Genomic DNA, 15,345 nt, shown 5'->3' with positions numbered 1-15,345 from the left:
TCGAAGCTGACACCGTCCAAACGTCTTTTCTCATTAATCAGTTCTGGGTATTGGCAAGGGCATTTATTGAAGAGGGGACGCATTTTCCTTGGTCCAATTCTCACTCCCTGCTTCCCTATGGGCCCCATCCCGTCCACATCCCCTTGAGGGGGCCGCTTGGGGATTACCCCCACCAAAATGTCGGTCTCTCTACTGGAGCTTTGGAAGGCCGAGGACAGGGTAAGATCTCAGCTGTTCCCCCTGCTGCCCTGGCCACTGGTCATTCGTCCTCGGCACGATGCCTCCTCGGCACGGGCCCTGGGCCCAGATAGAGTTTGGGCCGGATTGCAGATCTTTCAGACCCACAATAGCCCCTCAAAATCCTGCTATCCGTCTCCTCGGACGGATAGGAGGGTTTTGATGATGTCAGAGATCCGCCAACTCCTATCAATCCTTGTCATCTATCGATTCCCGAGGTTTTTCACCTGCCCAAGGCACGTTCCTGGAGCCGTTGGAAGGCGAAACGTGGCCTCATTAAATACGGGCGGCTTTGTGCTTCCCACGTTCAACGGTGTGATGGAAATCGAACGGTGGTGATCTCCTGGCCCATTTGGGCGGGAAAAGGGCGTGCAGTAACCCTAGAAAGTATAAAAGATTTTTCTGGGGATGGATCCGTCTCTCCAGTTCTGTACTTAAGAGTTTTAGTGCGTGTATCCTGCGTTCATCTGAACTTCCGTCCAAATTCAAGTCTATCTCAAGCACATATAGCCCATCCGAAGCGTAATTCTCTTTTTATGTAAGTTCCCTACCTTCATTGACTCGTGTTTTTTTCCTTTTCTGAGTTTATTTCTCTTCGGCTCCCTTTCTTTTCCATCGCGGGTTAGATTTGTTTTAGCAAATGACAAAGGCGGCGAAATTGAGATTGAGGAAGTTGGTCGATACCGAAGAGGCGATGAATAAGTTCATCGTTGATTATAGGATTCCCCCCAACGTAAGTCTAGAACACTGTAAGATGGGGGAATGGCACTATAGGAGGGGAGCGGGTGCGGTGGTGATTCCCGTCCTTGCCTTTGTTGAGGGAGGCATGAGAATCCCCATGGGGCCGGTGACGAGGGGTTATCTCAGACATTTCCGTTTAGCCCCCACCCAATGTGCCGGCAATATATTTAGGATCCTGGGGTGCGTGGACGCTTTAAATGAGAAGATGGGGTTAAGACTGACCCATCATGATGTGAACTGGTGCTATAACCTCCAAAAATTGAAAGGGAAAACCTACTACATGAGGTCGAGGGACGAAAGGGTTCGGTTGATCTAGTGCCTCCCTGATTCCAACAAGGGACTGAACAAGGATTTCCTTATCGTCTCTGGGGAATGGCACGATGGTCTACCTTGCTCGACAGTAGAAGGAGAACCAGGTGGGGTACTAGGAATGGAAGGGGGGTAACCCTTTACACCATTCCAATCTAATGCTCGTTCGATAGCTAACCATGCACATGTGTTTGTTGTTTGTTTTTTTGTAGATGAACACGCCTACGCACGGCATTTTCACTTAGTTAATCGGGCGGATTTGGAGACCGTTTTACAAGCGGCGGTTTTTGTGAATGACAGAGATGGCCAAGTCCGAGCAGCTCACAAAATATTAGGGTACCCTCCTGTTCAGAAGTCGTTTGGGGACGCAAGGCACGTGATCAGTGCTCACCGTCCTTGGCTTCCAAAAATCACCATAGTCGAGAAGGGATTTTTAATCTCCCAGGAGCCAGCTATCCCCGAGAACATCCCCCAGGTGGGCCCCTCTTCGTCTCATCAGGCAGCAGAGGACGAAGGTGAGCCAGATCAGCCGGAGGAAGGGTTCGGGGTATTTGACTTAGTCTACCAATTCGAGGACCCTCCTGGTGACCTAGGTGACCCAGCCTTGTCCGAGGCGGAACTGTCATTAATAGGCACCTCTTCTCAAACCGAGATGGGAGTTAAGAGAACACCTTTGACCCCCCTCCTCCAACTCCTCGAGGGCCAACCAGGGCAGGATACACAGGAAATACCACAACCTGATGCTCCTCCCCCACCGCCACGGCCCCTTACCATCCAAACTCGGTCATCCTCTACCAAAGCCCAACCACAATCCACTCGCCCTGAACCTCCCATTTCCTCCCAGCCAGCTCGGCCTCCTCGACCTGAAAGTGCTGAACCCAAGAGAAAAAGGAGCCCCAAGGGCAAGGATGTTGTGGACAAGGGAAAGTCCCAACCTCCTAAGGAGAAGGATGAGGCTCCGCGCACGAAACAACTGAAGACCGGATACCAGGGCAAGGGCAAAGAAGCTGAAGCCCAAACCTCTCAAGGCAAAGGAAAAGGGATTGAGTCCCAGTCCCTACCGAGCGCCTGGCTTCCTGCCCCGATGCTTCACGGGGGTCCACTGCTGGAAACGGCCTCTCTGAGGGACCTTGGAGATGGTGAGGGTGGCTACGTGGCGGACGCATTAGGGAGAACCATGTTACTCCCTAATGACATGGATGAATTGAGGAGAATGAGGATGCAGGAGGTCTTTCTCAGCACTAAGAGATACTTGGGCATGGTAAGATTTCTCGAAACCTAATACTTCGTTTAGCTCTTACCACCGATTTATCATTAACTACACGTTCATCCCCCTTGACAGGCTCTCCAGGCGACCTACAGGATGGAGGAAGAGGTGAATAACAGGAGTAAGGCGGCCGAGAATGAGCGCAAGAAGCGCATTACGGCCTCGAAGACTCTCGAATCTTCTGAGGAAGAACTTGCCAAAGTCAAGGCCGACCTAGTAATAACTACCCGCGAGAGGGATAACGTCTCGGCGGGTCTAGCTAGCGCCCAAAGACAGGCCGAGGACCAAACAAAACGTGTACTGGAAGCCGAGGACCAGTTGCGAATAGCCAAAAGCCTGATTGAGGATTTAAACAAGCAGCTGGCCGCGGCTGTGCATGAAAAAGGAGTGGCCGAATATGCCCGTGATGAAGCCGTACGGGCAAAGCAGGAGGCCGAGTTTGCTAGAAACGACGCAGAGGCTGCCAAGAATACGGCTGAGGATGACGGTTACAACATGGGAGTAGCCGAAACCCAGGCCACCCTTAAGGCGCAGATTCCTGGAGTGTGCAGGTTTTATTGCTCCCAGGTTTGGGAAGAAGCATTGAAGCAGGCTGGGGTGGATGCTTCATCCACTTTGTGGAAGGCGGAGAGCATATTCTATCCGGCGGCCATCCGCGAGGTCTCCTCTACCCACTCCGTGGCTACGGAGGATCAACCCGAGGAGGAGATCACCCCGTCGGAAGACTTACAGGCCAGCGGCTCCGCTGGCAAGGCGCCCAAAGAGGGAGAATTTCAGGATGTGACAGTAAAATCCCAGCATACGGGTCCTGAGGCCCCTAAAGAGGTTTCGGAGCCCGTGGCTGGCATTCAGGTGCCTAGTACAGAGGAGCCAACCACACTTGCACAGCCGCCACAGGCCATTCCCGTTGCTGTGGTCCCTCAGAGTACCGGTGCTGGCCCTGTTCAGCCTTCCCCCGAAGGGACCATCCTTCCAGGCATCGAAGCTGAGTCTGTTCCCTCCTCTCAGGACGTGACTGACGAAAAAGCAGAAAAGTAGAAGACTTAGTTAGGCTTTTGTACCCATTTCTGTTTAAATCGATTAACTTGTTTCTTATCCTTTCGCAAATTTCCTAATTTACTGACGGTCTACAAGCATTTGAACATGTATATATGGAATCTTGTTTTTCCTTTTTCCTTCCGGTTACATCGTTAGCCGCCCTCGTTGATACGCACTATTTGTTTATGAACTTCCGCGCTGATTCACTTTAACATGTACAAGTAGTTATGCATGCAATACATTTATCATTATGTTCCCCAAACCCTAATTTACTTGCACCCCTAGAGGCTTTGGGTTCATTTCTAACCTTCGTTTTGCGAAGGTATAAGCACCATTTTCGACGTCCCGCATAGTAGCTAAGTCTCGCTTAGTGCCTAATTTTCCTGACCCAGGTAGTTGGTTTCACCGTAGGCTTGGGTCCGTGGACCATGCAATGCCTTGGCTCTGTCCAAAACCTAGTTTTACCCATCCAGGTAGTTCGCTTCCCCATAGGCTTGGGTCAGAGGACCATACAATGCCTTGGTTCTGTCCAAAACCTAGTTTTCCTCACATCCAGGTAGTTGGTTTCACCGGAGGCTTGGGTCCGAGGACCATGCAATGCCTTGGTTCTGTCCAAAACCTAGTTTTCATTACATCCGGGTAGTTGGTTTCCCTAGAGGCTTGGGTCCGTGGACCATGCAACGCCTTGGTTCTGTCCAAAACCTAGTTTTCCTTACATCCAGGTAGTTGGTTTCCCCAGAGGCTTGAGTCCGTGGACCATGCAACGCCTTGGTTCTGTCCAAAACCTAGTTTTCCTTACATCCAGGTAGTTGGTTTCCCCAGAGGCTTGAGTCCGTGGACCATGCAATACCTTGGTTCTGTCCAAAACCTAGTTTTCCTTACATCCAGGTAGTTGGTTTCCCCAGAGGCTTGAGTCCGTGGACCATGCAATGCCTTGGTTCTGTCCAAAACCTAGTTTTCCTTACATCCAGGTAGTTGGTTTCCCCAGAGGCTTGAGTCCGTGGACCATGCAATGCCTTGGTTCTGTCCAAAACCTAGTTTTCCTTACATCCAGGTAGTTGGTTTCCCCAGAGGCTTGAGTCCGTGGACCATGCAATGCCTTGGTTCTGTCCAAAACCTAGTTTTCCTTACATCCAGGTAGTTGGTTTCCCCAGAGACTTGAGTCCGTGGACCATGCAACGCCTTGGTTCTGTCCAAAACCTAGTTTTCCTTACATCCAGGTAGTTGGTTTCCCCAGAGGCTTGAGTCCGTGGACCATGCAATGCCTTGGTTCTGTCCAAAACCTAGTTTTCCTTACATCCAGGTAGTTGGTTTCCCCAGAGGCTTGAGTCCGTGGACCATGCAACGCCTTGGTTCTGTCCAAAACCTAGTTTTCCTTACATCCAGGTAGTTGGTTTCCCTAGAGGCTTGAGTCCGTGGACCATGCAATGCCTTGGTTCTGTCCAAAACCTAGTTTTCATTATCCAGGTAGTTGGTTTCCCCAGAGGCTTGAGTCCGTGGACCATGCAATGCCTTGGTTCTGTCCAAAACCTAGTTTTCATTACATCCAGGTAGTTGGTTTCCCCAGAGGCTTGAGTCCGTGGACCATGCAATGCCTTGGTTCTGTCCAAAACCTAGTTTTCATTACATCCAGGTAGTTGGTTTCCCCAGAGGCTTGAGTCCGTGGACCATGCAATGCCTTGGTTCTGTCCAAAACCTAGTTTTTATTGGCGCTGGAACTTGGTTTTAAGGGAGTTAGCTCCTCGGCCAAGCCCCTAGTACTTATCCATACGATTAACTCTACCAGGCGCCTAGTTCGCTCTTCACGGGGGACCTGGGCCTTGTGGGAGTTAGCCCCTCAGTCAAGCCCCTAGTCAAGGAACTTAGTCCCTAACGAGACTTTATACTAGAACTTTGTAACCCACGGTTAGATACAACGCCGGAATTCTCTCGACCCACCGCCTATACCAACACACAAGCCTTTCCCACAGACGGCGCCAATTGTGGGGACACGATTCGTGGCGGACCGTAACAGTGTTGGGTTCGCACGTAAGGGGGCCCCAACAATATCATTTGTAGAGCGTGGGTTTGAAAGGTTAGGCCTTGATCGTCGAGCAGTGGGTTTTTCGTGGTAGTCGCGCGTGTCTAGGTTACCTTCACCCATGGAGACTTTCTCCTGGAGGTGGGCTGGGAGGCTTTGGTTTTTGGCCATTTTTCCCAGCCTCCCCCCTTAGTGCCCTTACCTTTTTATTATATAGTCGGTCTTGGCTGATCCTGTCCCTCCAGTTGTAGGTCAGGTAGGAGTTTATTTCTGTGTCCATCCCATCAACTGTCCCGCCTAACTTTCTATTAGTTGCATGGATCGAAGCTGACACCGTCCAAACGTCTTTTCTCATTAATCAGTTCTGGGTATTGGCAAGGGCATTTATTGAAGAGGGGACGCATTTTCCTTGGTCCAATTCTCACTCCCTGCTTCCCTATGGGCCCCATCCCGTCCACATCCCCTTGAGGGGGCCGCTTGGGGATTACCCCCACCAAAATGTCGGTCTCTCTACTGGAGCTTTGGAAGGCCGAGGACAGGGTAAGATCTCAGCTGTTCCCCCTGCTGCCCTGGCCACTGGTCATTCGTCCTCGGCACGATGCCTCCTCGGCACGGGCCCTGGGCCCAGATAGAGTTTGGGCCGGATTGCAGATCTCTCGGACCCACATATATATATATATATTTTTTTTTAAACTACGGGTTTCAAAGGAAAACTTGAGTCTTCTATGGAGAAAAACTTGAGCAGGGATTTTTTTGAAGTTCCCAAAGGAACTCGAATTGGAGAGTCTACTCTAGTTCTTCACATTCGAACTCAACTCTTAAAATCTCAAGTTCCAAATGAAGCTAGATAACTAGTATGTTTCATTTGGGCCATATGACGAATAAGTTTGTGAAAATGGAATAATGGGCAAAATTGAATGCGGTGGAGGTGGAGCCGAAGACATTGGATGTGGTAGACATTGGAGCCGAAAGCACAAATTAAAAAAAAAAAAAAAAAACAATTTTTGTTTCAATTGATAGCTCAAGTGATTTTGCTTTCTTTTTTTCTTTTTTCTTTTTTTCTTTTTTTGGTCTCAAAGATAAACAAATTAATACTATAAAGTAAGGGGGAAAATAATAGGTTAATGAAAAAATATTTGAATGCTTTTTAAAAAAAAAAATTTACACGTGTACTTATCAAAAAAGATTATGAAAAATATGTTTTGCACCCTATAAGTTAAGAGGTATAAAAAATCGAACCATGTAATTTCATAAATAAATTAGATATTGAAATTTAAAAAGAAACAGAGTATAGCTTATAGTTTCAAAAATAACAAATTAAATATTTGAGTTAGTGCAATGATGATCTTAAAAAATGTGTTTTGCACCCTGTAAGTAGGGGTGGCAAAATCAACTCAAACCTATTTGCCAACCCAAACCTATTTGCCCACCCAAACCCACCCACTTAAATGAGATTTAAACCCACCCAATTATTAATTGGATTAAATGGGTATAAACCCATTTAACATTAATGTTTATTGGGTTTTAATTGGGTACTCTATTAGACCCAATTATGATCCAAGTATCATTTCTACCAATCACCCAACTCTAAAATACTCAAAACCACTAAAATTACCAAAATACCCCATCAACCTAAAAAATGACCAAAATAACACCCAAATCTAGAAAAAGACCAAAATACCCCTTTAAACCTAGAAAATAACCAAAATACCCCAAAAACTTGAAAATAACCAAAATAACTCCAAAACCTACAAAATGACCAAAATACCCCCGAAACTCAAAAAATGACCAAAATACCACCCAAAACCCAAAAAATGACCAAAATACCTCCAAAACCTAAAAATTAACAAAATACCCCCCAAAATCTTAAAATTACCAAAACACCCCCAAAACCTGAAAATGACCAAAATACCCCCTAAAACCCAAAAATTACCAAAATACTTCTGAAACCTAAAAAAAGGGCCAAAATAATCCTGAAGCCTAAAATTGACCAAAATAACCCCAAAACCTAAGAAATGACCAAAATACCCCCAAAACCTAAAAATGACCAAAATACACCCGAAACCTAAAAAATTGTCAAAATACCCCCGAAACCATGCATTGCACATCAGGAAGTTATTTTTTCTTCTTCAATCTATTTTGCATACTTCCTAAAGATGCTAATAATGCTTTACTAGTTTTGCGTTACATTAAATAAGGAGATTAAATTCAATAAACAACAAAAATTGTACAAATTGATGGGATTATTCTCAGCATAAAATTTTACACTATTTTTGTTTTACATAATCACTTTTCAAAAACATTTACATTAAATTATCTATTTTATACTATATTTTACTAATCAATATTATATTTTTATCAATTTTTTTATTACTCTCTCTAATTATCTCTCTTTTTATACATGAGTAAGGAAAAATATATTAAAAGAAGATTTGCATGTAAACAATAATCATGTAAATATATTCGGTCACTTTAACAACAATGTAAATATTTACACAATTTTGCTTAACTGATGTGTGTGAATTTTTTAGGTTAGATGTATGAAATTTAACCTAATGAGTGTCTTTACACCCTCTACTTGGAAAATTACACTTAGAAATACTATATTTTATTCAAATAAACAAAATGTTACAGTTAATATAGTCGAGCTCTTCAAAAGATATAACTTGAATATTTAAATTAAAAAAATAAAAAATAAAAACCTAACAACCTAACTAAAATTAAATCTAAAATATGCAATGGAATTTGGGATAATTTTAAGCGAATTTTTGCATCACCTACCCCTCTTCACAGTTCACAAATAGAGGGCTAGAGAAAGTTAAGGAAAAAAAAAGGGAAATATATCTGACACATGACACAATAACGATAACAATAGTTATAATACTAGCTTGTTACCATGGCGAAAACACCATTTTGATCCATACATTTTGGGGTTAGAGTTAATTTAGTCCTTATATTTTGGTAGCAATCAATTTGATCCTTGTTATTTTTAACTTGCAATTAATTTGGTCTTTATCGTTAAGTCACTAATGAAAAATGCCTATATGGCAAATGGTGTGTTTTGTTGTCACGCTTGAAGCTGACATGGCAACTAAAATAATAATTTTTTTTATTGACATTAGAAAAATGCCACCTTAGATTTGTCAATATTAGAGAAAAAAAACATAAATTCAAATTTGAGAAGTGGGAACATAGATTGAATATGAACCCAAAGAACATAAACCCATAAAATATAATAAATATAAAATTTTACCATAAAACATTACTTCAATTCATAACAAATTATTCATGGTTTTAGACTTTAGCATCAATTAAAAGAAAAAAAAAAACACAATATAAAAAATATAAAGCTTTTGTTCATTGCATACTAAGAAAACAAATAATACTAATAAGTTAATGCAAATAAGTTACCATTCTTCCCTTACAAAAATTCAAAAATTACAAAACTAAAAAAAAAAAAAAAAAAGCTTTTTTCTGTATCGGCCGGTACCGGCCGATATTACTCGAAATTGGCCGATATGGCTGGTATTTAAACCAGTACGAAACATTGGCGTTTCGATACTAGTATACATACTAGTACGGTACAGCCGGTACCAGTACGGCATCAACTACACTGAGTCTCACACAATATTGTTTTGAAATTTTCTTTCAGGCCTTAAATACCGTGGTTTTTTTTTTTTTTTTAAGAAATAATTACCGTGGTTGATTACTACAAGGGCAATGCTTAATTATTTGTTGACGAATTTGCGTCACTTGGATTGGAGGTTCATTGTGGTAGAAATGTCCCTTGTGTGGGACATTTTCTTAATATGTATTTAGCAAGTTCTTAAGAAATACACAGTGAGAGTTCCAGGGAGGGTACTTGGTATTTGGGGCAAATGATATATTTCTTACTATATTTGGACAGATAATGTATATTAGAAGCTTTAAGGAGGCTGAAAACTGAAAAGTCATTATAGATGATTCATTGCAGTTTTGTTAATGAGTTGAACAAAATGGTGAGATATCACCCTTTCATTTTCTTATATAAAGATGGTTGTGGTTAAACAAAAATATCATTCTCTTGGACTCTATTTCATACCGAAACAATGACTATGAAATTTTTTGTTTTGGGCATAATTTGGTGGTTTACATACAAGACTCTATTTCTTCTAAATTATTTCTTAGAAGAGAGACACAAGATTAAAAAATGTAGCAAGTTGCTAAAAATTGTTAGCTTGGCATCACTGATAAATAACATTTGAGGTGTTTGAGGTGTTAAATAGATTTTTAGCTATTTTAACACCTCTACTGTGAATGCTCTAAGACTTCATATGTATGGGAACTTTAGGAGTAGGGGGGGGGGTCTAGCATAGATAGAAAAAGAAGGAAAATAAAGAATTATTTCAAAAAAAAAATTTTAGAGCTAGGCTCTGCATACAAAATTATTCTTGACATAGAACAAGAAGAACGCCTTACAAGTTACAACCCAAGTTTTGGGACTTTTTTTTTTTTCCATTATTATGTTTTCCAAATTTATTCGTTACATGGCACATACTAGTTATGTAGCCTCATTTGGAACTCGAATTTTTAAGAATTGAGTTTGAATGTGAAGAACTTGATTCTCTAATAGGAGTTCCATTGGGAGCTTAAAAAAAAAATTCCAACTTAGGCTTTTCTCCATGAAAGACTCAAGTTCCCCCTTGCTCGTAATTTAAAAAAGTAACCTATTAAACCTTAAAATTTTAAAATAATACATTAAAAGAAGTGCACCATGATATATCAAAGGGCCCTCATGTTGGAAAGCTCCGTTAGAGTACTCACATCAGTACTTATATAGTAGAAAAAGGATCACACTTAGCTAACCAAGCTCAAAATTCACCCACACTATGCAAAATTGTGTAAAAATACATGGTTACTACAATAACAATGTAAATTTATATTGGCACTATTCATTTTCTATTTAGTTTTTAATTATTATTTTACATACCTAAGGGATAAAATGAATAAAGTAGATGATAGTTGTTATGTATAAAAAAAAGAAACAATTAAAAATTGATATTAATGAAATGTAGTATAAAAAATATAATCTGATGTAGGGGATTTTGTAAAGTGAATATCTAAAATAAAAAAAGTAGGATCTTATACTAAAATAATGAAAAAAAAATTGAATTTAAAAAGTAAAAAATTAAACCCAAAATTTTTTGAAATAATAATACATATTATTAAAAGAAGTGCACCATGGGTGGCTTCATGGCATACGAAGGGCCCTTTTGTAACAATATGATGGAGACCTTGAATATATTACTGGGCTGTAGCCGCTGTACAATCTACCAGAATTGAGACCAAACCTACTGGGCTTTTTGAGAGTTCATCTTATATAAATATATAGGCCCAGATCTTGTTGAATGATCCGACCCAAATTAGGAATCCTAATATCCTAGTTCGACCAGAACTGTGAACTGAACACGCCCTATAAATACAAATACAGTTGCAGCAGATCTAACCAAATTACCAAAAACAAAACAAATCTGGAACTCAAAGATCAAACTCCTCTCTCTTCAACGAAACAAAAATTCAGAAGTGGGTATGTCTAAATTTCTTTTCTTTCTCAGTTTTTCCTCAGTATAAGTATTCTTGTTCTTATGTTAGTTTAATTTCAATCTTTCTCTCTAAAAATAAAAAAAGAAGGAAAATCGTGCTATGCAAAAATAAAGTCTTTATGCCTCAGAAGGTGGATTTAACATGGTTATAGGAAAATAATTGTAGGATTCAAGTAATCATCTGTTAGTTTGTACTACATATACGCACAAACAAAATATTAATGATAATGAAGCTCTATTATTTGATGTTTTTAGAACAATATTATTATCAGCCTTCCATGCAAGGCAAACTCTATTGATCTTTTAAAATATTTTTCATCTTTACTTTGAATGTTACTGTATTTCTTTTTTCAGTTGTAGACATCCTTAACTTTTCATTATTGTTTTTCTGTATTCCAGATTAGCAAGATGTCAAAGTGGGCTGATCTTCCATGTGATGTCTTCTTCCAAATAATGTGTCGACTATGTTCTGATGATACCATCATCTCCAGTGCTGTATGCAAGTCATGGCACTCGCTTCTTAAATCAGTGGAGAAACTCCCATTACCTCCTAGTTGTCCTTGGCTTATGCTTGCAGAGGAAAGCGAACAAAGTGAAAAAATCAATGATGAAGAAAGTAGGACGCGTGGCTTCTTCAACTTACGAAATGCTAAAGTTCACTATTTCAAGCTGCCTGAGGTTGCTGGAAGACGATGCTTTGGAGCATCTTTTGGATGGTTGCTTACTATAGGAACCGATTTACAGATCAACCTGTTGCATCCGTTCTCTAAATACCTATTATGTCTTCCACCCGTCGCTACCTTTCGCTGTCAGTATGAATTCAAAGTCACGCCTGAACGTCTTCGTAGAATGTTTCTTAAAAAGGTTGTTTTGTCAAGGAGTCCTTGGAACCCAGCAACTCGTGAATGCGATTGTGATTGCGTAGTCATGGTAATCTATGGTGAATATCAGCAATTGGCCTTCACTAGACCAGGATATAAAGCTTGGGTGGATATAACAAATACTCGAAAACGCTATGCTGACATTGCATTCTACAAGGGTAAGTTTTATGCTGTACATTTTGATGGTACGCTTGTTGTTTGTCGCATTGATGATAACAAAAAGCTCAAGGCTAAAGTTGTTGCGCCTCCTCCAGAAGAAATCAATTTGAAAATCCAAATTCATATCCAAAAGTATATTGTTGAATCATCGGGAGACCTTTTGTTTGTTACACGCTTTCGGGGAGGTCAATTTTATTCTAGGTTAAATGACTTTTCTTATGAAGAGGACTCCGACTCAGACTCTGATTACAGTGAAAGTGAATCCAGTGATGAAGACTCTGAAGATGATTTTGAGAATGAGGACTCTGAGAATGCTATTGAGGATGAGGACTCTAAAGATGAATCTGATGAAGAAGGATTTGCTAAAAATGATAACCCTTATGTGACAATTGGGTTCACAGTTCATAAATTAAAAAGATGTACTCAAGAGGGAAGTATATTTAAATACAAATGGGTGAAGGTTGATAGCTTGGGTGATCAAGCATTGTTTGTGGGTAACAGTTCATCATTGTCATTGACTGCATCGAGCCTCAATGGAATCAAACCTAATTGTATCTATTTTACTGATGACGATTTAACCCATTTTAATTGTACCCGTAATGGTGGAGGGTTCGACATGGGCGTGTACAGAATGGAAGATGCCAGTTTTATGCCACATTACTCAGGCCAATCCCTTTCCTTCTTTTGTTCCCCACTTTGGTACATGTGAAGTGTATCAAATAAGTTAGTGAGTGTGTGCAAAATTGTTTGTTTTTAAGATGTGTGTACGTAGTTTGAAGCTTTGAAGTTATGCTACAATAAAGGACCCACCTTAGTTTCTCAATATTTTATTTTATTTAGTCCATAAAATGCACTCTACATGTTAATTGCTACAATCTATAGGTTCTCTTCATTTTTATGTTTTTAGTGAATTATTTTCATTGCAATGAAATGAAGGATGATAGGGCAAGTCAATTTGAATTTTGCCTATTGGTGCAAAAGGCATTAATTATCATTTTAATTATTTAAGTAAAAAATTGTTTTTATTGGGATAACTTCTGCTGGGCTTAGTATAAATCTTAACAAAACTATGATTCCTACAAATAGATGGTATATTGCAGTGCCAGAATATGGATATGCAAGACTACTGGATGCTATATTGCAGGGCCAATATATGGATACAGTCCTTGAGCATCCCAAATTGAGAACATAAGAAATGCAGCCCCTCTCTTCCTCTTTAACAACCCGAGTTCTGCCTTCAACAAAGTCCTCTTATATGTGGTTAAGTTTCTGTCACGAGCAAAATTAGCAAAATTCTATTCTTTCCCTTAGCTTAATTAAGCTCTTATAAATTAACCAACCATTGGTGGTTCTGGTTAGTGGATACATACATACACAAAAAATTGCTCTGATATTTTGTGTCCCTAGAACAATATTAGCTTTGAGGCAAACTTTATTGATCTTTTTATTGTTTTCATCTATACTTTGAACGTTACTAAACTCCTGTTCTTATTTATTTTAATTTATCGAGAACATGTATTCTTTTTTGTGAAAAGCATATATGAATAGTATTCTTTTTAGTTTACTATATAGTGTGATATTGTAATATATATATATATATATATATATATATATAATTTTTAAATAGTCAATTTTGGCCACAAGAAGAGGGGAAAGGGAGGTCATTTTTATTTTAGGATAAATAAGTACTATAAAGAGTACTCCAACGGCAAGGAAAATGAATCCAATGAAGTTGATTTTGAGGGTGAAGTCTCTAAAGATAATTTTGAGGATGAGGACTCTGAAGATGATGTTGAGTGTGAGGAGACTAAAGATCAATATGATAAAAAAGGAGTCAATGATAATGATAACCCTACGTGACATTTAGGTTCACAGTTCTAAAATTAGAATGACGTACTCAAGAGGGAAGTGAGTTTAAATACAAATGGTTGAAGGTTGATAGTTTAGGTGATCAAGCATTGTTTGTGGGTGACAGTTCATCATTTTCATTGACTGCATAGAGCATCAATTGCATTATATCTAGTTGTATCTATTTTACACAAGGCATTTTATACCTTTTTGATTGGAGGGTTTGACATGGGCAGTGACTTTATCAAATAAGCTAGTGAATGTGTGCAAAATTGTTTTTCTTAGGATGTGCTTATGTAGTTGTGGAGCTAAGAAGTTATGATTTAGTTAAGGACCTGCCTCAATTTCTAAATCTATCATTTTACACTTTTATTGAATCCAAAATTTTGTTTGTATATAATTATTTTTCAGCCTTGTACAGCATAAAAAACTTATTAAGATGTCTACATGCGCTGATCTTCCACATGATGTCCCCTCTGAAATAATGTGTCGAAAATCTTTCCTTGATGATATATCATCATCAAAAAAAGATATTCATTGTTGGAGCTGTCTGTAAGTCATGAGTATCAAGTGTTTATTCATTGGAAAACCTTCATTACCTCATAGCTATCCTTGGCTTATGCTTGGAGAAGAAAATGAACAAAGCAATAGAGCCAATAATAGAGAAAGTCAGACACGTTGCTTTCGCAACTTATTAGATACTAAATTTTATGTTTTCAACTTGCCTTAGGTTGTTGGAAGTAAATGCTTTGCAACATCTTTTAGACGGTTGATCGGTATACAAATTGATTACAGATTAATCTCTTTCGTCGGTTATCTAAACACCTAAGAAGTCTTTCACCTCAACCTACCTTTTGTCATGAATACAATTACAAACTTGAGCTTGAAGTTGTCTGTGATATCTTTGTTCGGATGGTTGTTCTGTCAAGGAGTTGATGACAGTCTTCCGCCTAAATATAACTTTTGCTGGCAATATGATTACTCATGAATATGACCATGATTGTGTAATCTTTGCAATCCGTGGTGATTGTAGAATATTGTCCTTCACTAGACCAGGAAAAAGATATAAAGTTGAATTGATATTAAAATTTGTCCACAATGTAATGATGACATTTTGTTCTATAAGGGAAAATTTAATGCTGTAGACCAGGAGATTTTTTTCTATATTTATTTTTCTCAAATACAAGGAGGTCATTGTTATTCAATAAGAGATAGCTTTGTAAAGGACTCTGACCATGAAGAAAATGAATCCTATGATGAAGA

At 39.8% G+C, this 15,345-nt stretch overlaps 2 protein-coding genes across 2 annotated transcripts; both read left to right on the top strand.

The window, feature by feature from the left end:
* The first annotated feature begins 1,939 nt into the window (after nucleotides 1-1,939).
* Nucleotides 1,940-3,592, top strand: LOC115984547 (mediator of RNA polymerase II transcription subunit 15-like). Its single transcript, XM_031107583.1, has 3 exons — nucleotides 1,940-2,401; nucleotides 2,630-2,968; nucleotides 3,179-3,592. Exons 1-3 carry the CDS (start codon nucleotides 1,940-1,942, stop codon nucleotides 3,590-3,592), a joined length of 1,215 nt encoding a protein of 404 aa, XP_030963443.1.
* Nucleotides 3,593-11,118: 7,526 nt separating this feature from the next.
* LOC115987887 (F-box protein At2g17690-like) lies at nucleotides 11,119-13,097 on the top strand. The gene is made up of 2 exons (XM_031111500.1): nucleotides 11,119-11,178; nucleotides 11,594-13,097. The coding sequence occupies exon 2, from the start codon at nucleotides 11,603-11,605 to the stop codon at nucleotides 12,941-12,943; it is 1,341 nt and encodes a 446-aa protein (XP_030967360.1). The 5' UTR covers nucleotides 11,119-11,178; nucleotides 11,594-11,602; the 3' UTR covers nucleotides 12,944-13,097.
* The last annotated feature ends 2,248 nt before the right edge of the window (nucleotides 13,098-15,345 follow it).

Source organism: Quercus lobata, chromosome 4 (genome assembly GCF_001633185.2).
Source record: "Quercus lobata isolate SW786 chromosome 4, ValleyOak3.0 Primary Assembly, whole genome shotgun sequence".
NCBI classification, from domain to species: Eukaryota; Viridiplantae; Streptophyta; class Magnoliopsida; order Fagales; family Fagaceae; genus Quercus; species Quercus lobata.
This window is presented reverse-complemented; position numbering and strand designations above follow the sequence as displayed.